This window comes from Oryctolagus cuniculus, chromosome 3, assembly GCF_051225735.1.
Source record: "Oryctolagus cuniculus isolate XC-2025 breed Fujian yellow rabbit chromosome 3, ASM5122573v1, whole genome shotgun sequence".
NCBI lineage: Eukaryota > Metazoa > Chordata > Mammalia > Lagomorpha > Leporidae > Oryctolagus > Oryctolagus cuniculus.
Genome location: NC_142869.1, coordinates 181729377 through 181751132, shown reverse-complemented (window position 1 = coordinate 181751132; position 21756 = coordinate 181729377). Strand labels below are relative to the sequence as shown.

Below are 21756 nucleotides of genomic sequence, written 5' to 3'. Positions count from 1 at the left end.
CTAAGCTGATCTTCTATATATTAAGATAATCGAAAATGAATCTTGGTGTGAATGGAGGGGGAGAGGGGGTGGGAGAGGGGAGGGTTGTTGGTGGGAGGGACGGTATGGGGGGGGAAGCCATTGTAACCCATGAGTCGTACTTTGGAAATTTATATTCATTAAATAAAAGATAAAAAAAAAAAAAAAGAGTACTCATAGTATTTGAAATATTTTATGATGGCTGCTATAAAATTCTGTGGGGTAATTACATCATCTTAATCATACTAGTATTGATATCTGTTGTCTTTTCTCATTCAAATTCCAGGTGCTGTTTTCTTTTTTGATGAAGACCTGCAAGAATCAGATAATCTTCTCTACTTAATGTACCTGAATTCCAGTTACCAGCCCTGTGTGGGGACTCTGATTGCTCCTAAGTGGGTATTAACAGCTGCACAATGCTTCTTACCGTAAGTAATAGGATCAGCCCACCTTTCTTCCAATGCTCCGTGTTGGCACTCAACATATATTTTGGGAATTCTACAAAACCCGTAGAGGTACTGATATGAAGGTGAAGAGGAGGTTGGTTACTTAGATATTGCGTGCCTTAGAAATGTACTACTACCAGCACCGCGGCTCACTAGGCTAATCCTCCGCCTGCGGCGCTGGCACCCCGGGTTCTAGTCCCGGTTGGGGTGCCGGATTCTGTCCCGGTTGCTCCTCTTCCAGTCCAGCTCTCTGCTGTGGCCCAGAAGGCAGTGGAGGATGGCCCAAATGCTTGGGCCCCTGCACCTGCATGGGAGACCAGGAGGAGTCACCTGGCTCCTGGCTTCGGATCGGTGCAGCACACCAGCCATAGCGGCCATTTGGGGGGTGAACCAAGGGAAGGAAGACCTTTCTCTCTGTATCTCTCTCTCACTGTCTAATTCTGCCTGTCAAAAAAAAAAAAAAAAAAAAAAGAAAGAAAGAAATGAAGAAATGTACTACTTTTATTTATTGATTTATTCATTAAAGATTTATTTTTTTATTTACTTGAAAGGCAGAATTACACTAAGAGAGAGAGAGAGACAGACAGACAGACAGACAGACAAGGAGAGGTCTTCCACCCTCTGTTTCACTCCCCAGATGGCCACAATAGTCAGAGCTGTGCCAATCCAAAGCCAGGAGTCAGGAGCTTCTTCCAGGTCTCCCACGTGGGTGCAGGGGCCCAAGCACTAGGGTCATCTTCTGCTGCTTTCAAAGACTTTAGTAGAGAGCTGGATCTGAAGTGGAGCATCCAGGACTTGAACCCATGCCCATATGGGATGCCAGCACCACAGGCGGCAGTTTTACCTGCTACACCACAATGCCAGCCCCTGAAATGTTTTACTTTTTAAAAATTCAGAAAGGAAAAATAAATGTGGCATAACACGATATCTTACATATGTTTAATATAACTCCCAAAACTTGTTTGTAATGTTTTTAAGACCCATCCAATGTGATCGGTATATAATTATATTCTATTTTCTCTGCTGTATAGCATTTTCGTGTAAACATCACACAATTTATTCATTTTTTCTTGACAGGTATTTGAGTTTTTTATAGTTGTACAATATATTGAAGATTATTCCTATAAATATATTTACATTATGAATCCTTAGAAAGTATAATTTGCATTATGAATCCTTAGAAAGTATAATATAATTATATAATATACATGTATATTATATATGTATAAATCTGCAACATATGCCTGAATTAGTACATATACATATTTATGTATATTGGTAAATGTATCTCATCATGTGTATTTCTAGAGTATATAGGTAGGGCTGAAATTGTGGATTGTAGAGGATACAGATATGTACTTTTAAACATTGTCCAGTAATTTATGAGGTCCTTCAACATTAAGTATGTCAAACTTGTTAATTTTTTATAGATTTGTCAAATACTTTATTGTGCTCTCAATTTTATCTTTATTAATAATGATGGTTAGCGTCTTTATTCCTTCTCCTACTTCTGACAATGTTTCTGTGCATGTCTTTTGAACATTTTATATACTGAATTAAAAAAATTGATTTGGGAGCTTCCAAGATGGCAGATTAGGGAGTGACGTGATGCACTAGACTAGGGATAGGCAGTGGAAGAAAGGGGTGTGGTAAGGACATTTTCAGGGGGGTGTTGGAGAGAAAACTGCACTGGGAAGCCTACAAGAGCAGGAGGAGCACCATGGACCTGTGTGGAGGTAAGGACACGTCATGAACGCGGCTGCAGCACATGACTGCAGCAGCTGAGGCCGGGGGAGGTGAGACCGGACTGCAGCCACCTGGGCAACATAATTGGAGGTAGAGCGTGGCATGAGTCCAGACTGGACTGGGGGCTAGCAGTTGCTGGCGGTTGCCCGCAGACCCAGTGGAAGTAGAGGGGGCACATTTGTCTTATTCCAACTTCCCCACAACAGTGCCTGCTGCCCAGCTGAGAAAGGGTGGGTGCCATTTTGGGTCTGGTTGGCAGCTGCACAAGCCTTTGTGTGCACACACAGCAGCTGGTTGAGACAGGCACCAGCTTCAGAGCAGTACTGGTGTAGCAACGTTCGGCCAGTGGCTCTTGTGTACATGTGTGACCCAGTGATTCTAGTGGAGGGAACAGTCCACAGTCCCCACTGACTCTGAGCCTAGCTGGGGGGTGGCTGGGCAACCACACAGCATGGCGAAGTGCTGGCAGCCTCCCAGGAGCAAGAGGCCTAGGTAGAATTGTCTCGGGAACATCTGCCTCTCTGTTCACTGGGCAGGCTGGCAGGGCAGACAGAAGCCTCTGCACCCACAGCCTCTGGCAGTGGTTCCATGAGAAGGTGCAGGGAACAGCTGGGTCACTGGGAACCACTGGCAATGGCTGCACACACCGCTCACGGTGAGGATCGTGCAGATCGTTTGTGTGGTTATTACAGTTGCATGGGATGCACTGGGGGCCAACACCCAGGCATTGAGATCTATCACTCCCAACTTGGGTGTTACCCTTGATGCTTGCAGCACCCTGGAGCACTGGCCAGAGCTCCCTGGCCACACACCACATGCCTATTGATATTCCCTGAAAATGCAGACATCCCACTAAGCCACAGAGGCATAGCTCAATGATAAAAGCATCAGAGGAAAAAAAAAAAAACAAAAAACAAAAACCAACCCCACAAATGCCTAAAAACAAACACAGAAACTCAACAAACAAGAATAAGGAAGACACCATGACCCTCCCCCCAAAGGAACACAACAGCATTTCAATATTAGAATGTGAAGAGATTGAGGGAATGTCAGAAACGGTATTCAAAAAATTAACCATAGGATTACTCAAAAGCAGTCAGAAGCAAATCAATGAACTAAAGTAAACCACACATGATATGAATGAAAAATATTCCCATGAAATTGAGATTTTAAAGATATCAAAATGAAGTATTAGAAATGAGGAATTTAATAGATCAAACAAAAAATGTGATAGAAAGCCTAAACAGCAGACTTGGAAAGGCAGAAGAAAGAATATCTGAATTAGAAGACATATCTGGAAATCTTACAAACCCCCCAAAACAAGAAGAAAATAGAAAACTTAAAAATGGTGTTGGAGATATGTGGAATATTTTCAAACTACCCAACATACAGGTCTTAGGAGTCCCTGAAGGTGTGGAAAGAGAGAATGGGTTAGAAGTGAAATGGATTATTTAGTGAAATAATTACAGAAAACTTCCCCAATTTGGAAAAAGAAAGGTATGTCTAAATAGAGGAAGCACTTAGTATTCCTAATAGACATGACCAGAAAAGACCTTCAACACAACACATTGTAATCAAATTCTCCACAATAAAACATGAAGAAAAGATTCTAAAATGTGTATGAGAGAAACACCAGATTACTTTCAGAGGATTTCCAATTAGATTCACATCTGACTTCTCATCAGAAACTCTACAGGCTGGAAGGAAATGGTGAGATATAGTACAAGTCTTAAAAAAATAAAACTGTACAATGTGAATTAATGCTATAACTAGTACTCAAACAGTACTTTACACTGTGTTTCTGTGTGGGTGCAAACTGTTGAAATCTTTACTTAATATATACTAAATTGATCTTCTGTATATAAAGATAATTGAGAATGAATCTTGATGTGAATGGAATGGGAGAGGGAGTGGGAGATGGGAGGGTTGCAGGTAGGAGGGAAGTTATGGGGTGAAAAAGCCTCTGTAATCCAAAAGCTTTACTTTGGAAATTTATATTTATTAAATAAAAGTTAAAAAAATAAAATAAAATCTGAAAAAAGAATAAAACTGTGAACCCAGAATACTGTACCTGGCAAAGCTCTCATTTATGAATGAAGGTGAAATAAAGGCCTTCCATAACAAACAGAAATTGAAAGAATTTGTCAACATTCATTCAGCCCTACAGAAGATGCTTAAGGATGTGCTACACAGAAACACAGAAAGATGGCCACCATTATGAAAGAATTAGAAGGCAGAAAAACCACCAGTAGAAGTACAAAAGAAATCCAAAGTAAACAAGAGGAATAATTATAGAAAAATGACAGAGCCAAGTCGTTACTTATCAATAGTCATCTTGAATGTAAATGGCCTCAATTCTCCTGTTAAAAGTACAGACTGTACGAATGGATTAAAAAACAAAACCCATCTAATTGCTGCCTATAAGAAACAAATATCACCAAGAAAATAAACACAGACTGAAAGTGGAAGGATACAAAAAAGATGTTCCATTCATTGGAAACACAAAAGGCAGGTGCAGCCATCCCAATATCAAACAAAATAGACTTTAACATAAAAACTGTTGAAAGAGACAAAGGTTAACTAATGAATTAGGGGTCAATTCAATAGGAAGATGTGACTATAATAAACATATATGCACCCAATTACAAAGTACCTGGTTATTTAAAAGAAATGTTAATGAATCTGAAGGGGAGATTCAGACTCAAATACAATAGTAATGGGGAACTTCAATACTCCACTTTCATCAATGGACAGATCAACCAGAGAAAAAAATCAACAAAGAAACAATAGAGCTAATTGACACTATGGAACCTAAAAGAACCTAACTTATATCTACAGAACTATTCAACCCATAGTTGCAGAATACATATTCTCATCAGTGCATGGAACTTTCTCTAGGATTGATCACATGCTAGACCATAAAGCAAGTCTCAGCAAATTCAAAAAATTTGAAATCATACCAGGTGTCTTCTCTGACCACAATGGAATGAAGCTGGAAATCAGCAACTCAAGAATCTCTAGATCACAGACCATCACATGGAGACTAAACAACATGTTCCTGAATAAACAGTGGTTCATAGAAGAAATCAAAAGAGAAATAAAAAAATTTGGAAACAAATGAAATTGACAATACATCATATCAAAACTTATGATATACAGCAAAATCAATGTTAAGAGGGAAGTTAATGGCTATTGGTGCTTACATGAGGAAATTAGAAAGGCACCAAATAAATGAGCTATCAATGCATCTCAAGGACCTAGAAAAACAAAAGCAAGCCAAACCTAAAATTAGTAGGAGGAAGAAATAACTAAAATTAGAGAAAAATAAATAAAATTGAAGCCAAAACCAATATAAAATATTAGTGAAATGAAGAGCTGGTTTTTGAAAAAATAAACAAAATTGATACACCACTGGCCAAATTAACAAAAATAGAGGGAGAAGATTTAAATCAATAAAATAAGAGATGAAAAAGGAAATGTAACAAAAGATACCACATTAATAAAATGAATCATCAGAAACTACTACAAAGAGCTGTATGGCAACAAATAGGGAAAAATGGAAGAGATGGATAGATTCCTGGATACATACAGTGTACCAAAATTAAGTCAAGAAGACATAGAAAACCTAAACAGACCCCATTACCAGGATGGAAACTGAATCAGTAATAAAGTCCCTCCTAACAAATTAAACCCAGGACCAGATGGCTTTACTACTGAAATCTACCAGACATTCTGGAAGAACTAATTCCAATTCGTCTCAAGCTATTCATAACAATTGAAAGGGAGAGAATCATCCCAAAATCCTTCTATGAAGCCAGTATCACCTTAATTACTAAACCAGAAAAAGATACAACAGAGAAATAGAACTCCAGTCTAATATCCCAGATGAACATAGATGTAAAAATCCTAAACAAAATATTAGCTAATCAAATCCAACAACACATCAGAAAGATCTGAACCAAATGGGATTTATCCCTGGTATTCAGGAATGGTTCAATATTCACAAATCAATCATGAGATACATCACATTAACAATTTGAAGAACAAAAATTGTGTGATCATCTCAATAGATGCAGAGGAAGCATTTGATAAACACAACATCCTTTCATTACGAAAACCTTAAGCGAATTGGGATAAGAAAGAACATTCCTCAAAACAAAGAAGGCGATTTATGACAAACCCATGGTCAGCATCCTATTGAATGGGGACATGTTGAAAGCATTCTACCTAAGAGGCAGAACCACTCTCACCATTGCTACTTAATATAAATCCTGGAAGTTTTAGCCAGAGCCATTGGGCAAGAAAAAGAACTCAAGGGATACAAATTGGAAAGGAGGAAATCAAACAATTCCCATTTGCAGATGGCATAATTTTATATATAGAGGATCCAAAAGACTCCACTGAGAGACTATTGGAACTAATAAAGGAGTTTGGTGAAGTGGCAGGATACAAAATCAACACACAAAATGAATAGCCTTTGTATATACAGACAATGCCTTGGCTGAGAAAGGACTTTTAAGATCAGCCCCATTCACAATAGCTCCAAAAATAATTAAATACCTTGGAGTAATTTCAACCAAGGTTGTCAAAGATCTCTCCAATGAAAATTATGAAACACACTAAAAAAGAAATAAAAGAGGACATTAAAAATGGAAAAATCTTCCTTGTGCATGGATTGGAAGAATCATCTTCACTAAAATGTCCATACAACCAAAAGGAATTTATAGATTCAATGTGATCCCAATCAAAATATCAATGACATTCTTCACAGATACATAAAAAATGATGCTAAAATTCATATGGAATCAGAAAAGACCCTGAATAGCTAAATCATATCCACCGCACCCCTTCGCCTTCCACAGAGTCTCCACTGTAGTTTTCCTCCAGCTCTCCTGTGATAATGCATTTTCTCCACTTTATTTATTTATTTTTGAAAGAATCACACAGAGAGAAGGAGAGGCAGAGAGAGAGAGAGAGAGAGAGAGAGAGAGAGAGAGAGAGGTTTTCCATCCGCTGGTTCACTCCCCAATTGGCCGCAATGGCCAGAACTGTACCAATCCAAAGCCAGGAGCCAGGAGCTTCCTCCAGGTCTCCCATGTGGGTGCAGGGGCCCAAGGACTTGGGTCATTTTCTGCTGCTTTCCCAGGCCATAGCAGAGAGCTGGATTGGAAGTGGAGCAGCTGGACTTGAACCGGCACCCATATGGGATGCTGGCACTGCAGGCTTGGCTTTACCTGCTATGCCACAGTGCTGGTCCCACTTTTTTATTTTTCCCCTATTTTCCCTTGGCCTACTGTGGACCACCCTGTCACTATCTCACCATCTTGGAATATTTTCAAAGCTAATTTTTTTAAAAAGTATTTTCCTTATTTATTTAGAAGACAGCGTTACACTGAGAGAGAGAGAGAGAGAGAGAGAGAGAGAGAGATCTTCTATCTGCTGGTTCACTCCCCAAATGGCTACAACAGCCAGAGTTGGGCAGGTTGAAAGTCAAGAGCCAAGAGCTTCTTCTGGATCTCCCATGTGGGAGCAAGGGTTCAAGTACTTGGACCATCTTTTGCTGGTTTCTCAGATACATTGGCATGGAGCTAGATTGGAAGTGGAGCTGTCAGGACGCAACCAGTGCCCATATGGGATGCCAGCCCTGCAGGCAGGGACTTTACTCACTTTGCTACAACACAAGCCCCCAGGACAAAGCTAATGTGACAAACACAGATATAAGAGAGTTAAAACCATTGGTATAAACCGCAAGTGGAGCCTAATGATTATATCATGTTGTATGATGAAAGCATCAGTACTTATTTGCCTCCCAGAAGCCTTTTATTTAAGGAATATAATGTTAAACATTTCGTAATTACATCTTTAGGAATGTGGTGATTCTTCCAACCATACCTACCCGCCCACCCACACTCCCACACCTCTTCCTCCTCCCTTTCCTATTCCCATTCTTATTTTTTACTAAGATCTATTTTTATTTAACTTTATACACATATGATTAACTCTATGTTAAGTGAAGAGTTCAAGAAATAGTATGGAAAAAATTATTCATCAACATTTGAGACAAGGGCTGTTCAAAGTTGATGCTCTGAAAGTGTCAATTTCACTCCTATAGATTGCCTTCTAGGTGCTCTATTTGATATCAAGGTCAGGGAAAATATATGGCCTTTTTTTTGGGACTGGCTTATTTCACTAAGTATGCCATTTTCTCATTTCATCTGTATTGTTGTAAATGACCAGATTTCATTTTTTTAACTGCTGTGTAGAATTCCAGGGTGTGCTATTCCATAATTTCTTTATCCAGTCTGCAGTTGATGGGCATTTGGGCTGATTCCATATCTTAGCTATTGTGAATTGAGCTGTAATAAACATGGGGGTACAGATAACTCTTTCTTATGCTGGTTTCATTTGCATTGGATAAATTCCCAGGAATGGGATGGCTATGTTGTATGGTAGGTCTATTTTCAGATTTCTGAGGTATCTGCATACTTTCTTCCATAGTGGCTATAATAGTTTACATTCAAACCAACAGTGAATTAGGGTACCTTTTTCCTCACTTTCTTGCCAAAATTTGTTGTTTATTTATTTCTGTATGTGGACTATTCTAACGGAGTTGAGGTGTAACCTCATTGTGGTTTTGATTTATATTTCCCTGATGACTAGTGATCCTGAGCATTTATTCATGTGTCTTTTGGCCATTTGGATTTCTTCTTTTGGTAAGTGTCTTTTTAAGTCCTTTGCCCATTTTTAACTGGGTTGTTTATTTGTTGTTGTTGTTGTTGAGTTTTTTGATCTCTTTATACATTCTGGTAATTAATCCTTTATCGGGTGCATAGTTTGCAAATAATTTCTTCCATTCTGTTGGTTGCCTAATCACTTTGCTGAGTGTTTCTTTTGTAGTACAGAAGCTTCTCAATTTGATGTAATCCCATTTGTCAATTTTGCATCTGGTTTCTTTTCTTTTTTTTAAAAATATTTTATTTATTTGAAAGAGTTACAGAGAGAGATAGATCCAGAGAAAGAGATAGTTCTTCCATCCACTGTTTCACTCTCCAAATGACTGCAATGGCCGAAGCTGAGCTGATCCGAAGCCAGGAGCCAGGAGCTTCCTCCAGGTCTCTCGTGCCAGTGCAGAGGCCCAAGCACTTGGGCCATCTTCTACTGTTTTCCCAGGCCATAGCAGAGAGCTGGATCAGAAGTGGAGCATCTGAGACTTGAACTGGTGCCCATATGGGATGCCGGCACTGCAGGCTGGGGTTTTAACCCTCTGCACCATAGTGCCGGCCCCCCTCTGGTTTCTTTTCCAAGAAGTCTGCCTATGCCAGCATCTTGCAGGATTTCCCCAGTGTTCTATAATAATTTGCTGGGATTGGGTTGTAGACTTAAGTCTTTAATCGATTTTGAGTGGATTTTTGTTGAGATCTAAGGTAGGGGTCTTGCTTCAAATTTCTGCATGTGGAGATCCAGTTTTCCCAGCACCATTTGTTGAAGAAACTGTCCTTGCTCCAGGAATTGATTTTAGCTCCTTGGTCAAAGATAAGTTATTTGTAGATGCACGGATTGATTTCTGACATTTCTATTCTGTTCCATTGGTCTGTCCATCTGTTTTTGTGTCAGTATCAGGCTGATTTGATTATAACTGCCGTGTGGCATGTGTTGAAATCTGGTGTTGTGGTGCATTCTGCTTTGTTTTTATTGCATAAGATTGATTTAGCTGTTTGGGGTCTCCTATGTTTCCATATGAATTTCAGCATTATTTTTTCTATATCAGAGAAGAATGTCTTTGGTATTTTGATTGGGAGCCCATTAAATCTGTAAGTTGCTTTTGATAGCATGGACATTATGATGATACTCACTCTTCCAATCCATGCACATGGAAGATTTTTCCATTTTTTGTAGCTTCTTTTATTTCTTTTGTTAACGTTTTGTAATTTTCATCATAGAGATCTTTGACACCCTTGGTTGAATTTATTCCAAGGTATTTGATTTCTTTTTGTAGCTTTCATAATGGAAGGATGTTGTATGTTATCAAATGGTTCATCTGCATCTATTGAGATAATCATAAGGTTTTTGTTCTTCAATTTGTTAATGTGATATATCTCATTGATTGCTTTGCAAATGGATAAATCCCACTTGTTCCAGGTGAATGATCTTTCTGATGTGTTGCTAGGTTCAATTGGTTAGTATTTTATTTATTTATTTATTTAATTTTATTTTAAAAAATTTATTTGACAGATAGAGTTAGACAGTGAGAGAGAGAGACAAAGATCTTCCTTCCGTTGGTTCACTCCCCAAATGACTGCTATGGCTGGAGCTACCCCGATCTGAAGCCAGGAGCCAGGCGCCTCCTCCTGGTCTCCCTTGTGGGTGCAGGGCCCAAGCACCTGGGCCATCCTCCACTGCCTTCCTAGGCCACATCAAAGAGCTAGACTGGAAGAGGAGCAACCGGGACTACAACTGGCACCCATATGGGATGCCAGTGCCTCAGGTGGTGGATTAACCAAGTGAGCCATGGCGCCGGCCCCATCAACTATTTTCTTGAAGATTGTTGTGTTCATGTTCATCAGGGAAATTGGTTTGTAGTTCTCTTTTTCTGTTGTATGTTTTTCAGTTTTAGGAATTAAGGTGACGCTGGCTTCATAGAAAGAGTTTGAGGGGCTGGTGCTGTGGAGTAGTGGGTTAAAGCTGTGACCTGCAGCACTGGAATCCCATATGGGTGCCGGTTCGAGTCCCTGTTGCTCCACTTCTGATCCAGATCTCTGCTATGGCCTGGGAAAGAAGTGGAAGATGGCCCAAGTCCTGGGCCCCTGCACCAGCTTGGGAGACACAGAAGAAGTTCCTGGCTTTGAATTGGCACTGCTCAGCTCTGGCAGTTGTGGTCATTTGGGGAGTGAACCAGTGGATGGAAGACACCCCCCCTCCCCAGATCTACCTCTCTCTGTAACTCTGTCTTTCAAATAAATAAAATAAAGTCTTTTAAAAAAGAAATAGTTTGAGAGGATTCCCTCCCTTCATTTATTTTAAATAGCTTGAGAAAAAGTGGAGTTAGTTCTTCTTTAAATGTCTGGTAGAATTCAGCAGTGAAGCCATCTGGTCCTGGGTTTTCTTTGTTTGGAGTGTCGTTAGACTGATTCAATTTCTTTTTCTTTTTCTTTTTTTTTCTTTTTGACAGGCAGAGTGGACAGGGAGAGAGAGAGAGAGAGAGAGAGAGAGAGACAAAGGTCTTCCTTTTGCCATTGGTTCACCCTCCAATGGCCGCCGTGGATAGTGTGCTGCGGCCGGCGCACAGCGCTGATCCGATGGCAGGAGCCAGGTGCTTCTCCTGGTCTCCCATGGGGTGCAGGGCCCAAGCACTTGGGCCATCCTCCACTGCACTCCCTGGCCACAGCAGAGAGCTGGCCTGGAAGAGGGGCAACCGGGACAGAATCCGGCGCCCCAACCGGGACTAGAACCCAGTGTGCCAGCGCTGCTAGGCGGAGGATTAGCCTAGTGAGCCATGGCGCTGGCTGACTGATTCAATTTCAATCTTGGTTATGGTTTGTTTAGATTTTCTATGTCTTCATGGCTCAATTTAACTAGGTTGTATATGTCCAGGAATCTATCCATTTCTTCTAGATTTTCTGATTTTTTGGCATATAACTTTTTATAGAAATCCCTGATGATTCTTTTTATTTCTGTGGTATCTGTTGTTACATTTCCTTTTTCTTTCCTAATTTTCTTGATTTGGATCTTCTCTTTTTTTTGTTAGTTATGCCAATGATATGTCAATTTTATTTTTTCAAAAACCTGGCTTTGCATTTTGCTGATATTTTGTATTTTTTGTTTCAATTTTGATGATTTTTCTCTAATTTTTATTATTTCTTTTCTCCTAATTTTAGGTTCAGTTTGCTGTTTTTTTTAGGTCCTTGAGATGCATTGATAGCTCATTTATTTAGTTCCTTTCCAATTTCTTGATGTATGCACCAATTGCTATAAGCTTTCCTCTTTTTTATTTTTTTAATTTAATAAATGTGAATTTACAAAGTGCAACTTTTGCATTGTTGTGGCTCCCCCCCACAACCTCCCTCCCTCCCGCAACCCTGCCATCTCCCACTCCCTCTCCCATCCCACTCTTCATCAAGTTTTCATTTTCAATTATCTTTATATACAGAAGATCAATTTAGTATATACTAAGATTTCAACAGACTGCAACCACATAACTACACAAGATATAGAGTACTGTTCGACTAGTAGTGTTATCGTTAACTCTCATAGTAAAGGACTCTCTTAAGGACAGAGATCCTACATGGGGAGCACAGTGACTCCCGTTGTTGATTAACAATTGACACTCTTATTTATGACGTCAGTAATCACCCAAGGCTCTTGTCATGATTTGCCAAGGCTATGGAAGCCCCTTGAGTTCACCAACTCTGAACTTGTTTAGTCAAGGCCATATCACAGTGGAGGTTCTTTCCTCCCTTCAGAGAAAGGCGCCTCCTTCTTTGATGGCCCATTCTTTCTGCGGGGATCTTGTTCACCGAGATCTTTCATTCAGGTCGTTTTTGCCATAGTGTCTTGGCTTTCCATGCCTGTGAGACTCTCATGGGCCTTTTAGCCAGATCCGAATGCCCCAAGGGTTAATTCTGAGGCCGGAGTGCTGTTTAGGGCATTTGCCATTCTATGAGTCTGCTGTGTGTCCCGCTTCCCCCGCAGGATCATTCTCTTCCTTTAATTCTATCCTTCATTATTTTCAGACACTGGTCTTATTTGTGAAACCTCTTCAACACTTACCCTATCTTTTTGATCAATTATGTACTTAAACTTATCGATGAGCTTTCCTCTTAATGTTGATTTTGTTGTATCCTGTAAGTTTTGCTGTGTTGTATTGTCATCTTCATTTTTTTCCTGAGATTTTTTGATTCCTCCTTTGATTTCGTTAATGCCCACTGTTCATTCAGGAGCATGTTGTTCAGTCTCCATGTGTTTGCATATGTTCTAGAGATTTCTGCGCTCTTGATTTTCAGCTTCATTCCATTGTGGTCAGAGAAGATTCAAGGTATAACTTCAAATTTTTAAAAAATATTTTTATTTATGTATTTGAAAGTCAGAATTACACACAGAGAGAAGGAGAGGCGGAAAGAGAGAGATCTTGCATCCACTGGCTCACTCCCCAGTTGGCCACAACAACCAGATCTGTGCCGATTGGAAGCCAGGAGCCAAGAGCCTCCTCTGGGTCTCCCATGGGGGTGCAGGGGACCGAGGACTTGGGGCATCTTCCACTGCTTTCCCAGGCCACAGCAGAGAGCAGGATCGGAAGTGGAGCAGCCAGGACTCGAACTGGTGCCCATATGGGATGCTGGCACTGTGGGTGGCGTCTCCTCCTGCTAAGCCACAGCACCAGCCCCTTGAATTTTTTTGACTGTGCTAAGACTTGCTTTATGGCCTAGCATGTCCTCGGTCCTAGAGGAATTCCATGCACTGCTGAGAAGAATGTGTGTTCTGCAGCTGTAGGATGGGAAGCTCTGTAGATAGCTGTTAGGTCCATTTGGTCTATAGTGTTGATTAACTGTTGCATCCTTGCTGGTGTTCTGTCTGGTTGGTCTGCCCACTGCTGCACGTGGAGTGTTGAAGTCCCCCGTTACTGCTGTATCAGGGTCTGTGTCTCCCTGAGATCTATTAGCATTTCTTTTCAATAGCCAGCTGCCCTGTAATTAGATGCATATACATTTATCATCGTCACATCTTCCTGCTGAAGTGATTCTTTATCATCACATAGTTCCTTCTTTGTTTTTATAGTAGTTTTTTTTTTTAGCAGTTTTTATGTGAAAATCCATTTTGTCTGATATTAGGATGGCTATACCAGTCCTTTTTTTAAGTTTCTTTTAGTCTTGAAAATTGTTTTCCATTCTTTTACTTTCAGTCCATTTCTTGGTGAAATTTGTTTCTTGTAGGCAGTAATAAATGGGTTTTGTTTTCCAATCCATTCAGCCATTCTGTATCTTTTAACTGGACGGTTGAGGCTATTTCCTTCAAGGTGACTATTGATAAGTAACAGCTTGGCCCCACCTGTTTTCCACAAATATTCCTATTGTTTACTTTGGATTTCCTTTTTACTTTTACTGGGAGATTTTCTGCCTTCACCTTCATTTTTAGTGATGACCATGGTTCTGTGTTTCTGTGTATAGCACATCCTTAAGCATTTTTTGTAGGGCTGAATGGGTGGTGACAAATTCTATCAATTTCTAATTGTTATGGGCGGTCTTTATTTTCACATTCATTCATAAATGAGAGCTTTGCAGTGTACAGTATTCTGGGTTGACAGTTTTTTTCTCTTAATACTTGGAATATATCTTGCCGTTCTCTCCTAGCCTATAGGGTTTCTGATGAGAAGTCAGCTGTGAGTCTAATTGGAGATCCTCTGAAAGTAATTTGGCATTTCTCTAATATACATTTTAGAATCTTTTCTTTATGTTTTACTGTGGAGAGTTTGACTACAATGTGTCATGGCGAAGATATTTTCTGGTCTCTACTAGTTCTATTTGCTTCCTGTACATAGACATCCCTTTCTTTATCCAAATTAGGAAATTTTTTCTGTAATTATTTCATTTAAAAGGCCTTCTAATCCATTCTCGCTTTCCATGCCTTTGGGAATTCCCAAAACTCATATGTTGGCTTATTTGAGAGTATCCCATAGATTGCCTACACGGTTTTTTTTTTTTTCCAGTTTTCTAACTTCTTCTTTTCTTTTTTGTTATGACTATACAATTTTCAGGGATTTGTCTTCTAACTCAGATATTCTTTCTTCTGCTTCACCAAGTCTGTTCTTATGGTTTTCTACCACATTTTTATTGTTGTATTGAATTCTTCATTTCTAATATTTCATTTTGATTTCTCTTTAGGATCTCAATTTAATGGTAGATATTTTCCTTCATGTCATGTCTGGATTCCATTAGTTTGTGGATTTGCTTCTGTTTAATTCTAAGTGATCGTACAGTCAAGTTTTTGAATTTCATTTCTGGCATTTCTTCAATCTCTTCATCTTCACATTCTAGTATTGAAGTATCGTCTTCTTTTGGGAGCTTCATGTTGTCTTCATTATTTTTGTTTCTTGAATTGCTGTGTTTATTATTGGGCATTTGTAAAGATACTCATTGGTTTGTCTTTTTGCTTTGTTTTGTCTTTTTCCCTGTGATGACTTTTATCTTTGGAATATGCCTTTGTGGCTTAACAGAATGTCTGGTTTTTCAGTGAACACCCAGAGGCATGTGGTGGGTGTTACTACAGAGCTATGTTTACTGCTCCAGGGTGAAGGGAGTGTCCAGGTGACACCCAGGTTGGGTATGGTAAATCTCTTTCTCTCTCTCCCTTTTTTTAATTGGAGGGGAATTTTGCTCTGCTCTGTTGGCATAGTTTCACGCCCACCTCCTTTTCTCATGGGAGACCAGTGCCGGGGTGCTAGCCCCAGTGTGTCAGTATTCATCTGCACTGCCTCAAGAACCACACAGGGGATCTGTGCAGTTCTTTTGGTGAGGGTCCTGCGGCAGTGACCCTCACCAGAGCATCATGGAGCCCCGAACATGTGGAGCCATCCACAGGGACTGCCCAAAGTCCCAGCCACACCCCACACTCTCCAACACAGCCACAGTGTTTTCACAGTGCCAGCACACAAGCCTCCCACAACCACGAGCACCCAGCCCCCTGTCAGTTCTTCCAGCCAGACTCAGATATCTCTGCGTGGCTGGTTGCTGGGTGCATGGACATGAGCTGGCATAGCTGTTAATGTCTGTCCAAAATGGTGCCCGCACTATCTTGGCTTGTTACAGGACACTGGTGCAGGGTCGTTGTGGGGGAGAGAAACGTGTCCCCTCTTACTCTCTTCTAGGTTGGCAGGCACACTGGCAGGTACACCACAGGGCTCCAAGCCAGACTTGTGCATGCTCTTCCTGCAGCTTTATCCCCGGTGGCTTGGGCTGTGGCAATCTGATCTCATTTCACTCCAAAGCTGGTGCTGAGGCTCTTGGTTGCTGGGGTCCTGAGTTGTGCACGTCCACACCCTCTATGTAGGTCCACAGTGTCCCTCTAATTTGCATGGGGTTTGCGCTGGAGTTATCTCCCTAACTCTTCCCTGAGACTGCACTCTCTGTACTTTTTTAAGACTGTCTTCCCCTAGACAAGAGCAGTAAGCTCCCTCCTATTCACCATCTTGGATCTCCCTCTTCAGTACTTATTGTAAGTTGTACGTTTCATCTGGAACCCTAAATAATTGGGACTGTAAGTGTTTTGGGTTTTAGAATTGTTTTTTCAGGTTTAGAGTATTTTCATATACTTAGTATCTCAACAATTGGGCCCAAGTCTCAAAATTAAATTTGTTTTCTTCACATGTACTTATACTTGTATCCTGAAGATAACTTTATAAAATATTTTTGTATGTCTGTGTTTTGACTATGATCATGTGGTCTGATGTGGAATTTTCTGCTAATGATATCATGTCATCACTCAAAAGTTTCAGATTTTAGACATTTTAGTAATCAGATTTTCAAATTAGGGATATTTAACCTATAATTCCCATGGTATAGAAATGGAAGAGAGGTTATTAGCGGCTTGTTTGTTTATTGACTTACAAGATTTTATAATATTTATTTATGTGCAAGGCAGAGTTACAGAGAGGCAGAGACACAGAGAGAGGACTTCGATCTTCAGATTCCCCCCTCAGTGGAAATGACAGCAGTGGCAGGCTGACGTCAGGAGCCTGGAACTATGCAGAGCTCCCCCGTGGGTGCTAGTGGCCCAAGCACTTGAGCCATCTGCTGATGCTTTCCCAGGCAGATTAGCAGGGAGCTGGATCAGAAGCACAGCAGCTGAGGCTGGACGGGTGTTCAAATGAGATACCAGTATCACAGGTGGCTACTTAACCAGCTGCACCACAGTGCCAGCCTGAAGTGACTGCTCATTTAGACAGGCAAGAGACACCTTACCATCAGTGTTTCCTCTGATGTTCCAATACAGTTCTCTAATGAATAGTTTTATTCTGGTCAAAAGTTTCTCAATATGACCATGCTGATGTCTTATTTTCCTTGGTTAGTTATACCAGGTACAAGGTACTTATATTTAAATTTAATTTGAACATGAAAAGTTCTTGTTTTTCGTCTAGTTTACCAAATAGACTGGAATGATCCTATGAGAACTGCTGTAGTCAGTACACACAACTTGGCCAACTCTAACAGGGGTCCAAGCAAAACCCTTTGCTCCAAGCTGATGACACTAAGTAGAAAAGTCTCAGGAATGCAAAAGCAAGGCCAACGACAGACATGATACTGTTCTGTGCTAGTGATCTAAGACAAAGTTTGTCTAAAGGATGACAGTTTGATGAAACCTTTGAAGTTGTTAGTGCCTGGGCGTGGCTAAATAATGGACGCATCAGGACCATTCCTATCTTCTGTCTTTAGAATTACTTTTAAAAACTCTTAGCAGTTGACAAAGAGACAAATGGTAATGTTGTCAGAAGACAAAATAAATTTAGCATTTGGGACTTTACCAAAAAGATTAGTGCTCATTGCCAGTATGGTACCTATCTGTCTGTTATGATTGGAGAGACTCTGGGTGGATGACTCAAAGAACCTCAGAGTAATGCTGTACTCTGAGTCTATAGTCTCAATACCTGTGAATGAGTAGATTTCAACTGGATCTTAGTGGAATTTCCATAATTATTGACCATTGTTTTACTAAAGGACCATGAGGAAAACCTGTTAATCTAGTAGAATTTTGAAGGAGATAAGTCAGATAATATGCATTTGCATTAAAATATTTCAACTCTCTAAACTGCTGTTCAGTTCTTTAGACTAATCTCGTGCTTCCTGTTCTTTCCATTCTCAAATGAGGCTCCTTAAGAGACTTTACCACATTCACTTCTATGTGTCTTACAGTTGTTTCTGGTTCTTGGATTGGAGCTTCTTTCTGGAATTATGTGAAGAGTGGAGTCCAAGTCACTGCCTTGTTTTACTCCCAAAGGCACCATTCATATCACAATATATGTAAATATCAACCCATGAATTACATAATGTGCTACATATCTGTCCGTATGTGGCAGCCACAGACAAGGAATCAAATGGATAGAGGTGGAAGGAGAGGCTACATGGGTGGCTGTAGAGGGGAAAGTGTGGTATGATTAGCCTTTTTCTGTATGATACTATCAGCCATGTATCTTCTTTCTCTCCTTTGCTTTCCAGAGATCTCCAGATTTTCTTTCACGGTGGTTCTAGAGTTGTTCAAGACTCTTCTGGGGAGATTCTGTCTTATGAGAAGATCATAATTCACCCAAACTTCACTGTCACTTCCCCTAAAAATGACCTTATGCTGATAAAGTTGTCAATGTCTCTCACCTTCTTCTATAACATGGAATTTCGGTTGCCTACTTTCAAGATGAGTGGAGTTAACGGCTGCTTAATTCCTACGTGGGTACAGAATAAAGAATACGATGGTGAGTGACAGTCCAAAAGAAATTTTAGTTGTGTTCTTGGGCAGATTCACAACTTCAGAATCTTTGAGGAGTTAGATTAAGGAATCTGAATTTTCAGCCCTAGTGCCAGATTTCTAAACACATGCGAAAACTAGAAAGAGAAAAAAGTATTGGCTCTCCAGAGTAGAAGGGGTGATCTTCCACAGGGCTTTGGAAATCAAATCTAATCAAGGCGTTAAATGTGTGGACAATCCTGGTGGCCACTGCAGGGGACTGGGTTTCAGGGATATGTAAGTATTGGTTCTGTACAAATTCCTTCACTTCCTTAAATCTTAATTTGCATAATTGCTGCCATTATATTTTATATTTTACTGAATAGGAGTGATATTATCAGTTATAACAACAATATTTATATTCTATTAAGTACTAATTATATATCTGGCAGTACATATCCTAAAAATACCGTGTAATCCTCACTGTATGTCATGTATATCAGTTTCTTATTATTTGTATCTTATAAATGCAGAAATTACAACTTAGGGAGACTATTGGTCAATTATAGTCAAATGTCTTCTCACTCTGATGTTTGTGTCAGATAAACTGAGTGGCAAGATGTCCTTAGTCTGTGATATAGTACACTAATTCTCCCTCTGATATCCATCCTTATTGAGGGGAAGCCTTGAAGGAGGCAGAGGAGGAGAAAACACAAACAGAAATGTAAATTTCTTCTATTTCTTATGCTTAGGAAATTCAGAGTTCGTCCAGCATACCATTAAGACTTTCATGCATTCTGATGCAAACTGTGCAAAATTGCTGGGTAGCAAATTCCTGGAAGACATGTTTTGTGTGGGCTTCGTTCCAGGAAGCAGAGAGTACTGCCAGGTAACTTTTATATCTCATTGCTCATAGAGTGGCCTCTGCTCTTTCTCTTTGATGTTGTGTCTTTGTTATCTTTCATTTTTCCTCAAGGGTCTGTATTTTACACTCAGGCTGAGAGTCTTCAGCTGAGAGTAAGGATCTGAAGAGTAATGTTCTCTCCCCCGTATGAGAGACAGAAATAAACTTTGAGAGTGTAGCACCGTCTTCCAGCTACTGCTTTGAAATTCCTGTCTAGGGGGGATAGGAAAGAAGGGTTGATGAGTTTAATGGAAAGGAGATTTTTACATTTTCTTCTTATATACTGTGACTCCATGTGGGGCAAATGTTGTGGATGTGGCTTTAAGTCACGTGTTTAGATTTCTCCGACGGAAGGGCAATCCTGATCCCCTCTACCTTTTTTCTCTGGCAGGGAATAAGAGCTGCACCAGCTGTATGTGGCAACGAATTACAAGGAATCATGTCCTGGGAAACTGGCTGTGTTCTGATGGGATACATTAGTGCCTTCACTAATATCTATAACCACCTTCCTTGGATTAACAGCATTATTAATACGAAATAAGCTGATTCACACCTCCACGGACACCCTCCCCCTCAGCTGATCTATGGAAACCACACTGGGCATCTAGTCCCAACCTTTGAGAAGATCCAGGTTTAATTAAAACTGCAATAGGGGTCATTGATAACTACTGTGTTGGCATGTCTCTGGTTTCCTTCATGGTGTCTCTGATTTTTCCAACACACATGTGCAGGTAGGTGTTGATAACATTGAAAATGTGAATGCTGGTCTCAAGAAATGGAGTTCACCCAGGCAACTTTTTGGATTCTGTCAGCCCTGATACATCTATTAAAATAATGTCTACTTTATTCTAAGAACACAAAAAATATGTAGAAATGAGGGACAAAGACCACAAGTAGTCTGTTGGGAAATATATAAACCATATAGCTAAACACTAACTTACTGACAATTGCTTAGATCATTTCACACTTCTTCAAATGACCAAGTGTTTCTTGAGTGAGTGTGTGTGTGTATGCATGGGCAATTGTAGTTAGTTTGCATTAGACACTTAAACATCTATACAATTCAGATTTTGTTTAGATTTGCTGAGGCCTCCCAAAGGTCATTGCAATTTTTGGAATAAAAAATTTTTGTATTTTCAACTGTGGCTCTGCTGCAGGTTAGGAGTATCAAGAGTTTCATAAATGGTAGGATTGTTTTTTTCCAACATATTTTCCTTCCAGTTTACTACCTTCTAATTTGTTTAAATCACATGTACTTTCTTATATAAGAACAAAGTGGGGGTTTCATGAGCGTTTTGGCTGAGAGTTTTCATACATGCCCTTAAATGCACCCTGTGTATCATGCATGTACTCGTGAGCACACAATTTCATCCATGGGCACATCCAAAAACATTTGTCATTCCAAGAGTGTATTATCCACATCTGAGTTTTCATTAATTCATGATAGATGAGGTTGTCTGCTATGTAAAACATATTTTTGTTTTATTAAAATACTGTGAAATACTGAGATTCTTATGGTTCAAGTTGCTATCCAGTTTGTACAAATTACCCACCTTTGGTTTTTATAGAACTTCGCAAAACTAGAACCATTGTTCATTTTATTAATGTCAGAGATAATATGGGGAATGCTCAGGGTAAGCACATGAAGACTTGAGGAGTTGGTAGTGGTCAGCAGTATTAACAGTTTCAACCTATTTAATCCTTTTCTGTTTGGTTAATTGTTACTCTAAGTTACTAGGTGTACTCTTTATTTTCATATATGATATGCCAAATATATTGACCTTAACCAACTGACCTAGTAGTAGCCCCAATTTTGTACTGAGAAGGTCTTCCTAATGGCCTGCTCTGAGTCCTGTGCTCATGCTATCATGTTTCCTCTGTGTTTTCTGACCTCGTACACCTCATCACCTCTATTCCTCTGTGGTGGTTACTGTAGACTTACATGCTTTATAATCGCAAACTTTGCCTTGCTGATTAGGTCACCAGTTCTTTAATTATTGGGCATGTATACTGCTTCATATCTTCTGACACTGAGTTTTCTTGGTATGAATTCCCTTCTGCATTTCACCGCGTTCCCCAATATTGAAAGGGAAAGGGCCAGTCTCTCTCTCTCTCTCTCTCTCTCTCTCTCTCACCATCATCACCTACCTATGGCTGGGAAGCTTATCAAGTACGCATTTTTAGATCGTATGAATGACTTTCAAACTACCCTGACAG

General features: G+C 40.0%; 1 protein-coding gene across 1 annotated transcript in view; it reads left to right on the top strand.

Annotated features, from left to right (window-relative positions):
- LOC103345235 (serine protease 58) overlaps positions 1 to 21039 on the top strand; it is a 36459-nt gene extending 15420 nt beyond the window's left edge. The window contains exons 2-5 of the mRNA XM_008248863.5: positions 305 to 446; positions 18413 to 18663; positions 19388 to 19524; positions 19931 to 21039. Coding sequence (XP_008247085.2) covers positions 305 to 446; positions 18413 to 18663; positions 19388 to 19524; positions 19931 to 20080 — 680 coding nt within the window. The 3' untranslated portion in view covers positions 20081 to 21039. The remainder of the gene's footprint in view (positions 1 to 304; positions 447 to 18412; positions 18664 to 19387; positions 19525 to 19930) is intronic.
- The last annotated feature ends 717 nt before the right edge of the window (positions 21040 to 21756 follow it).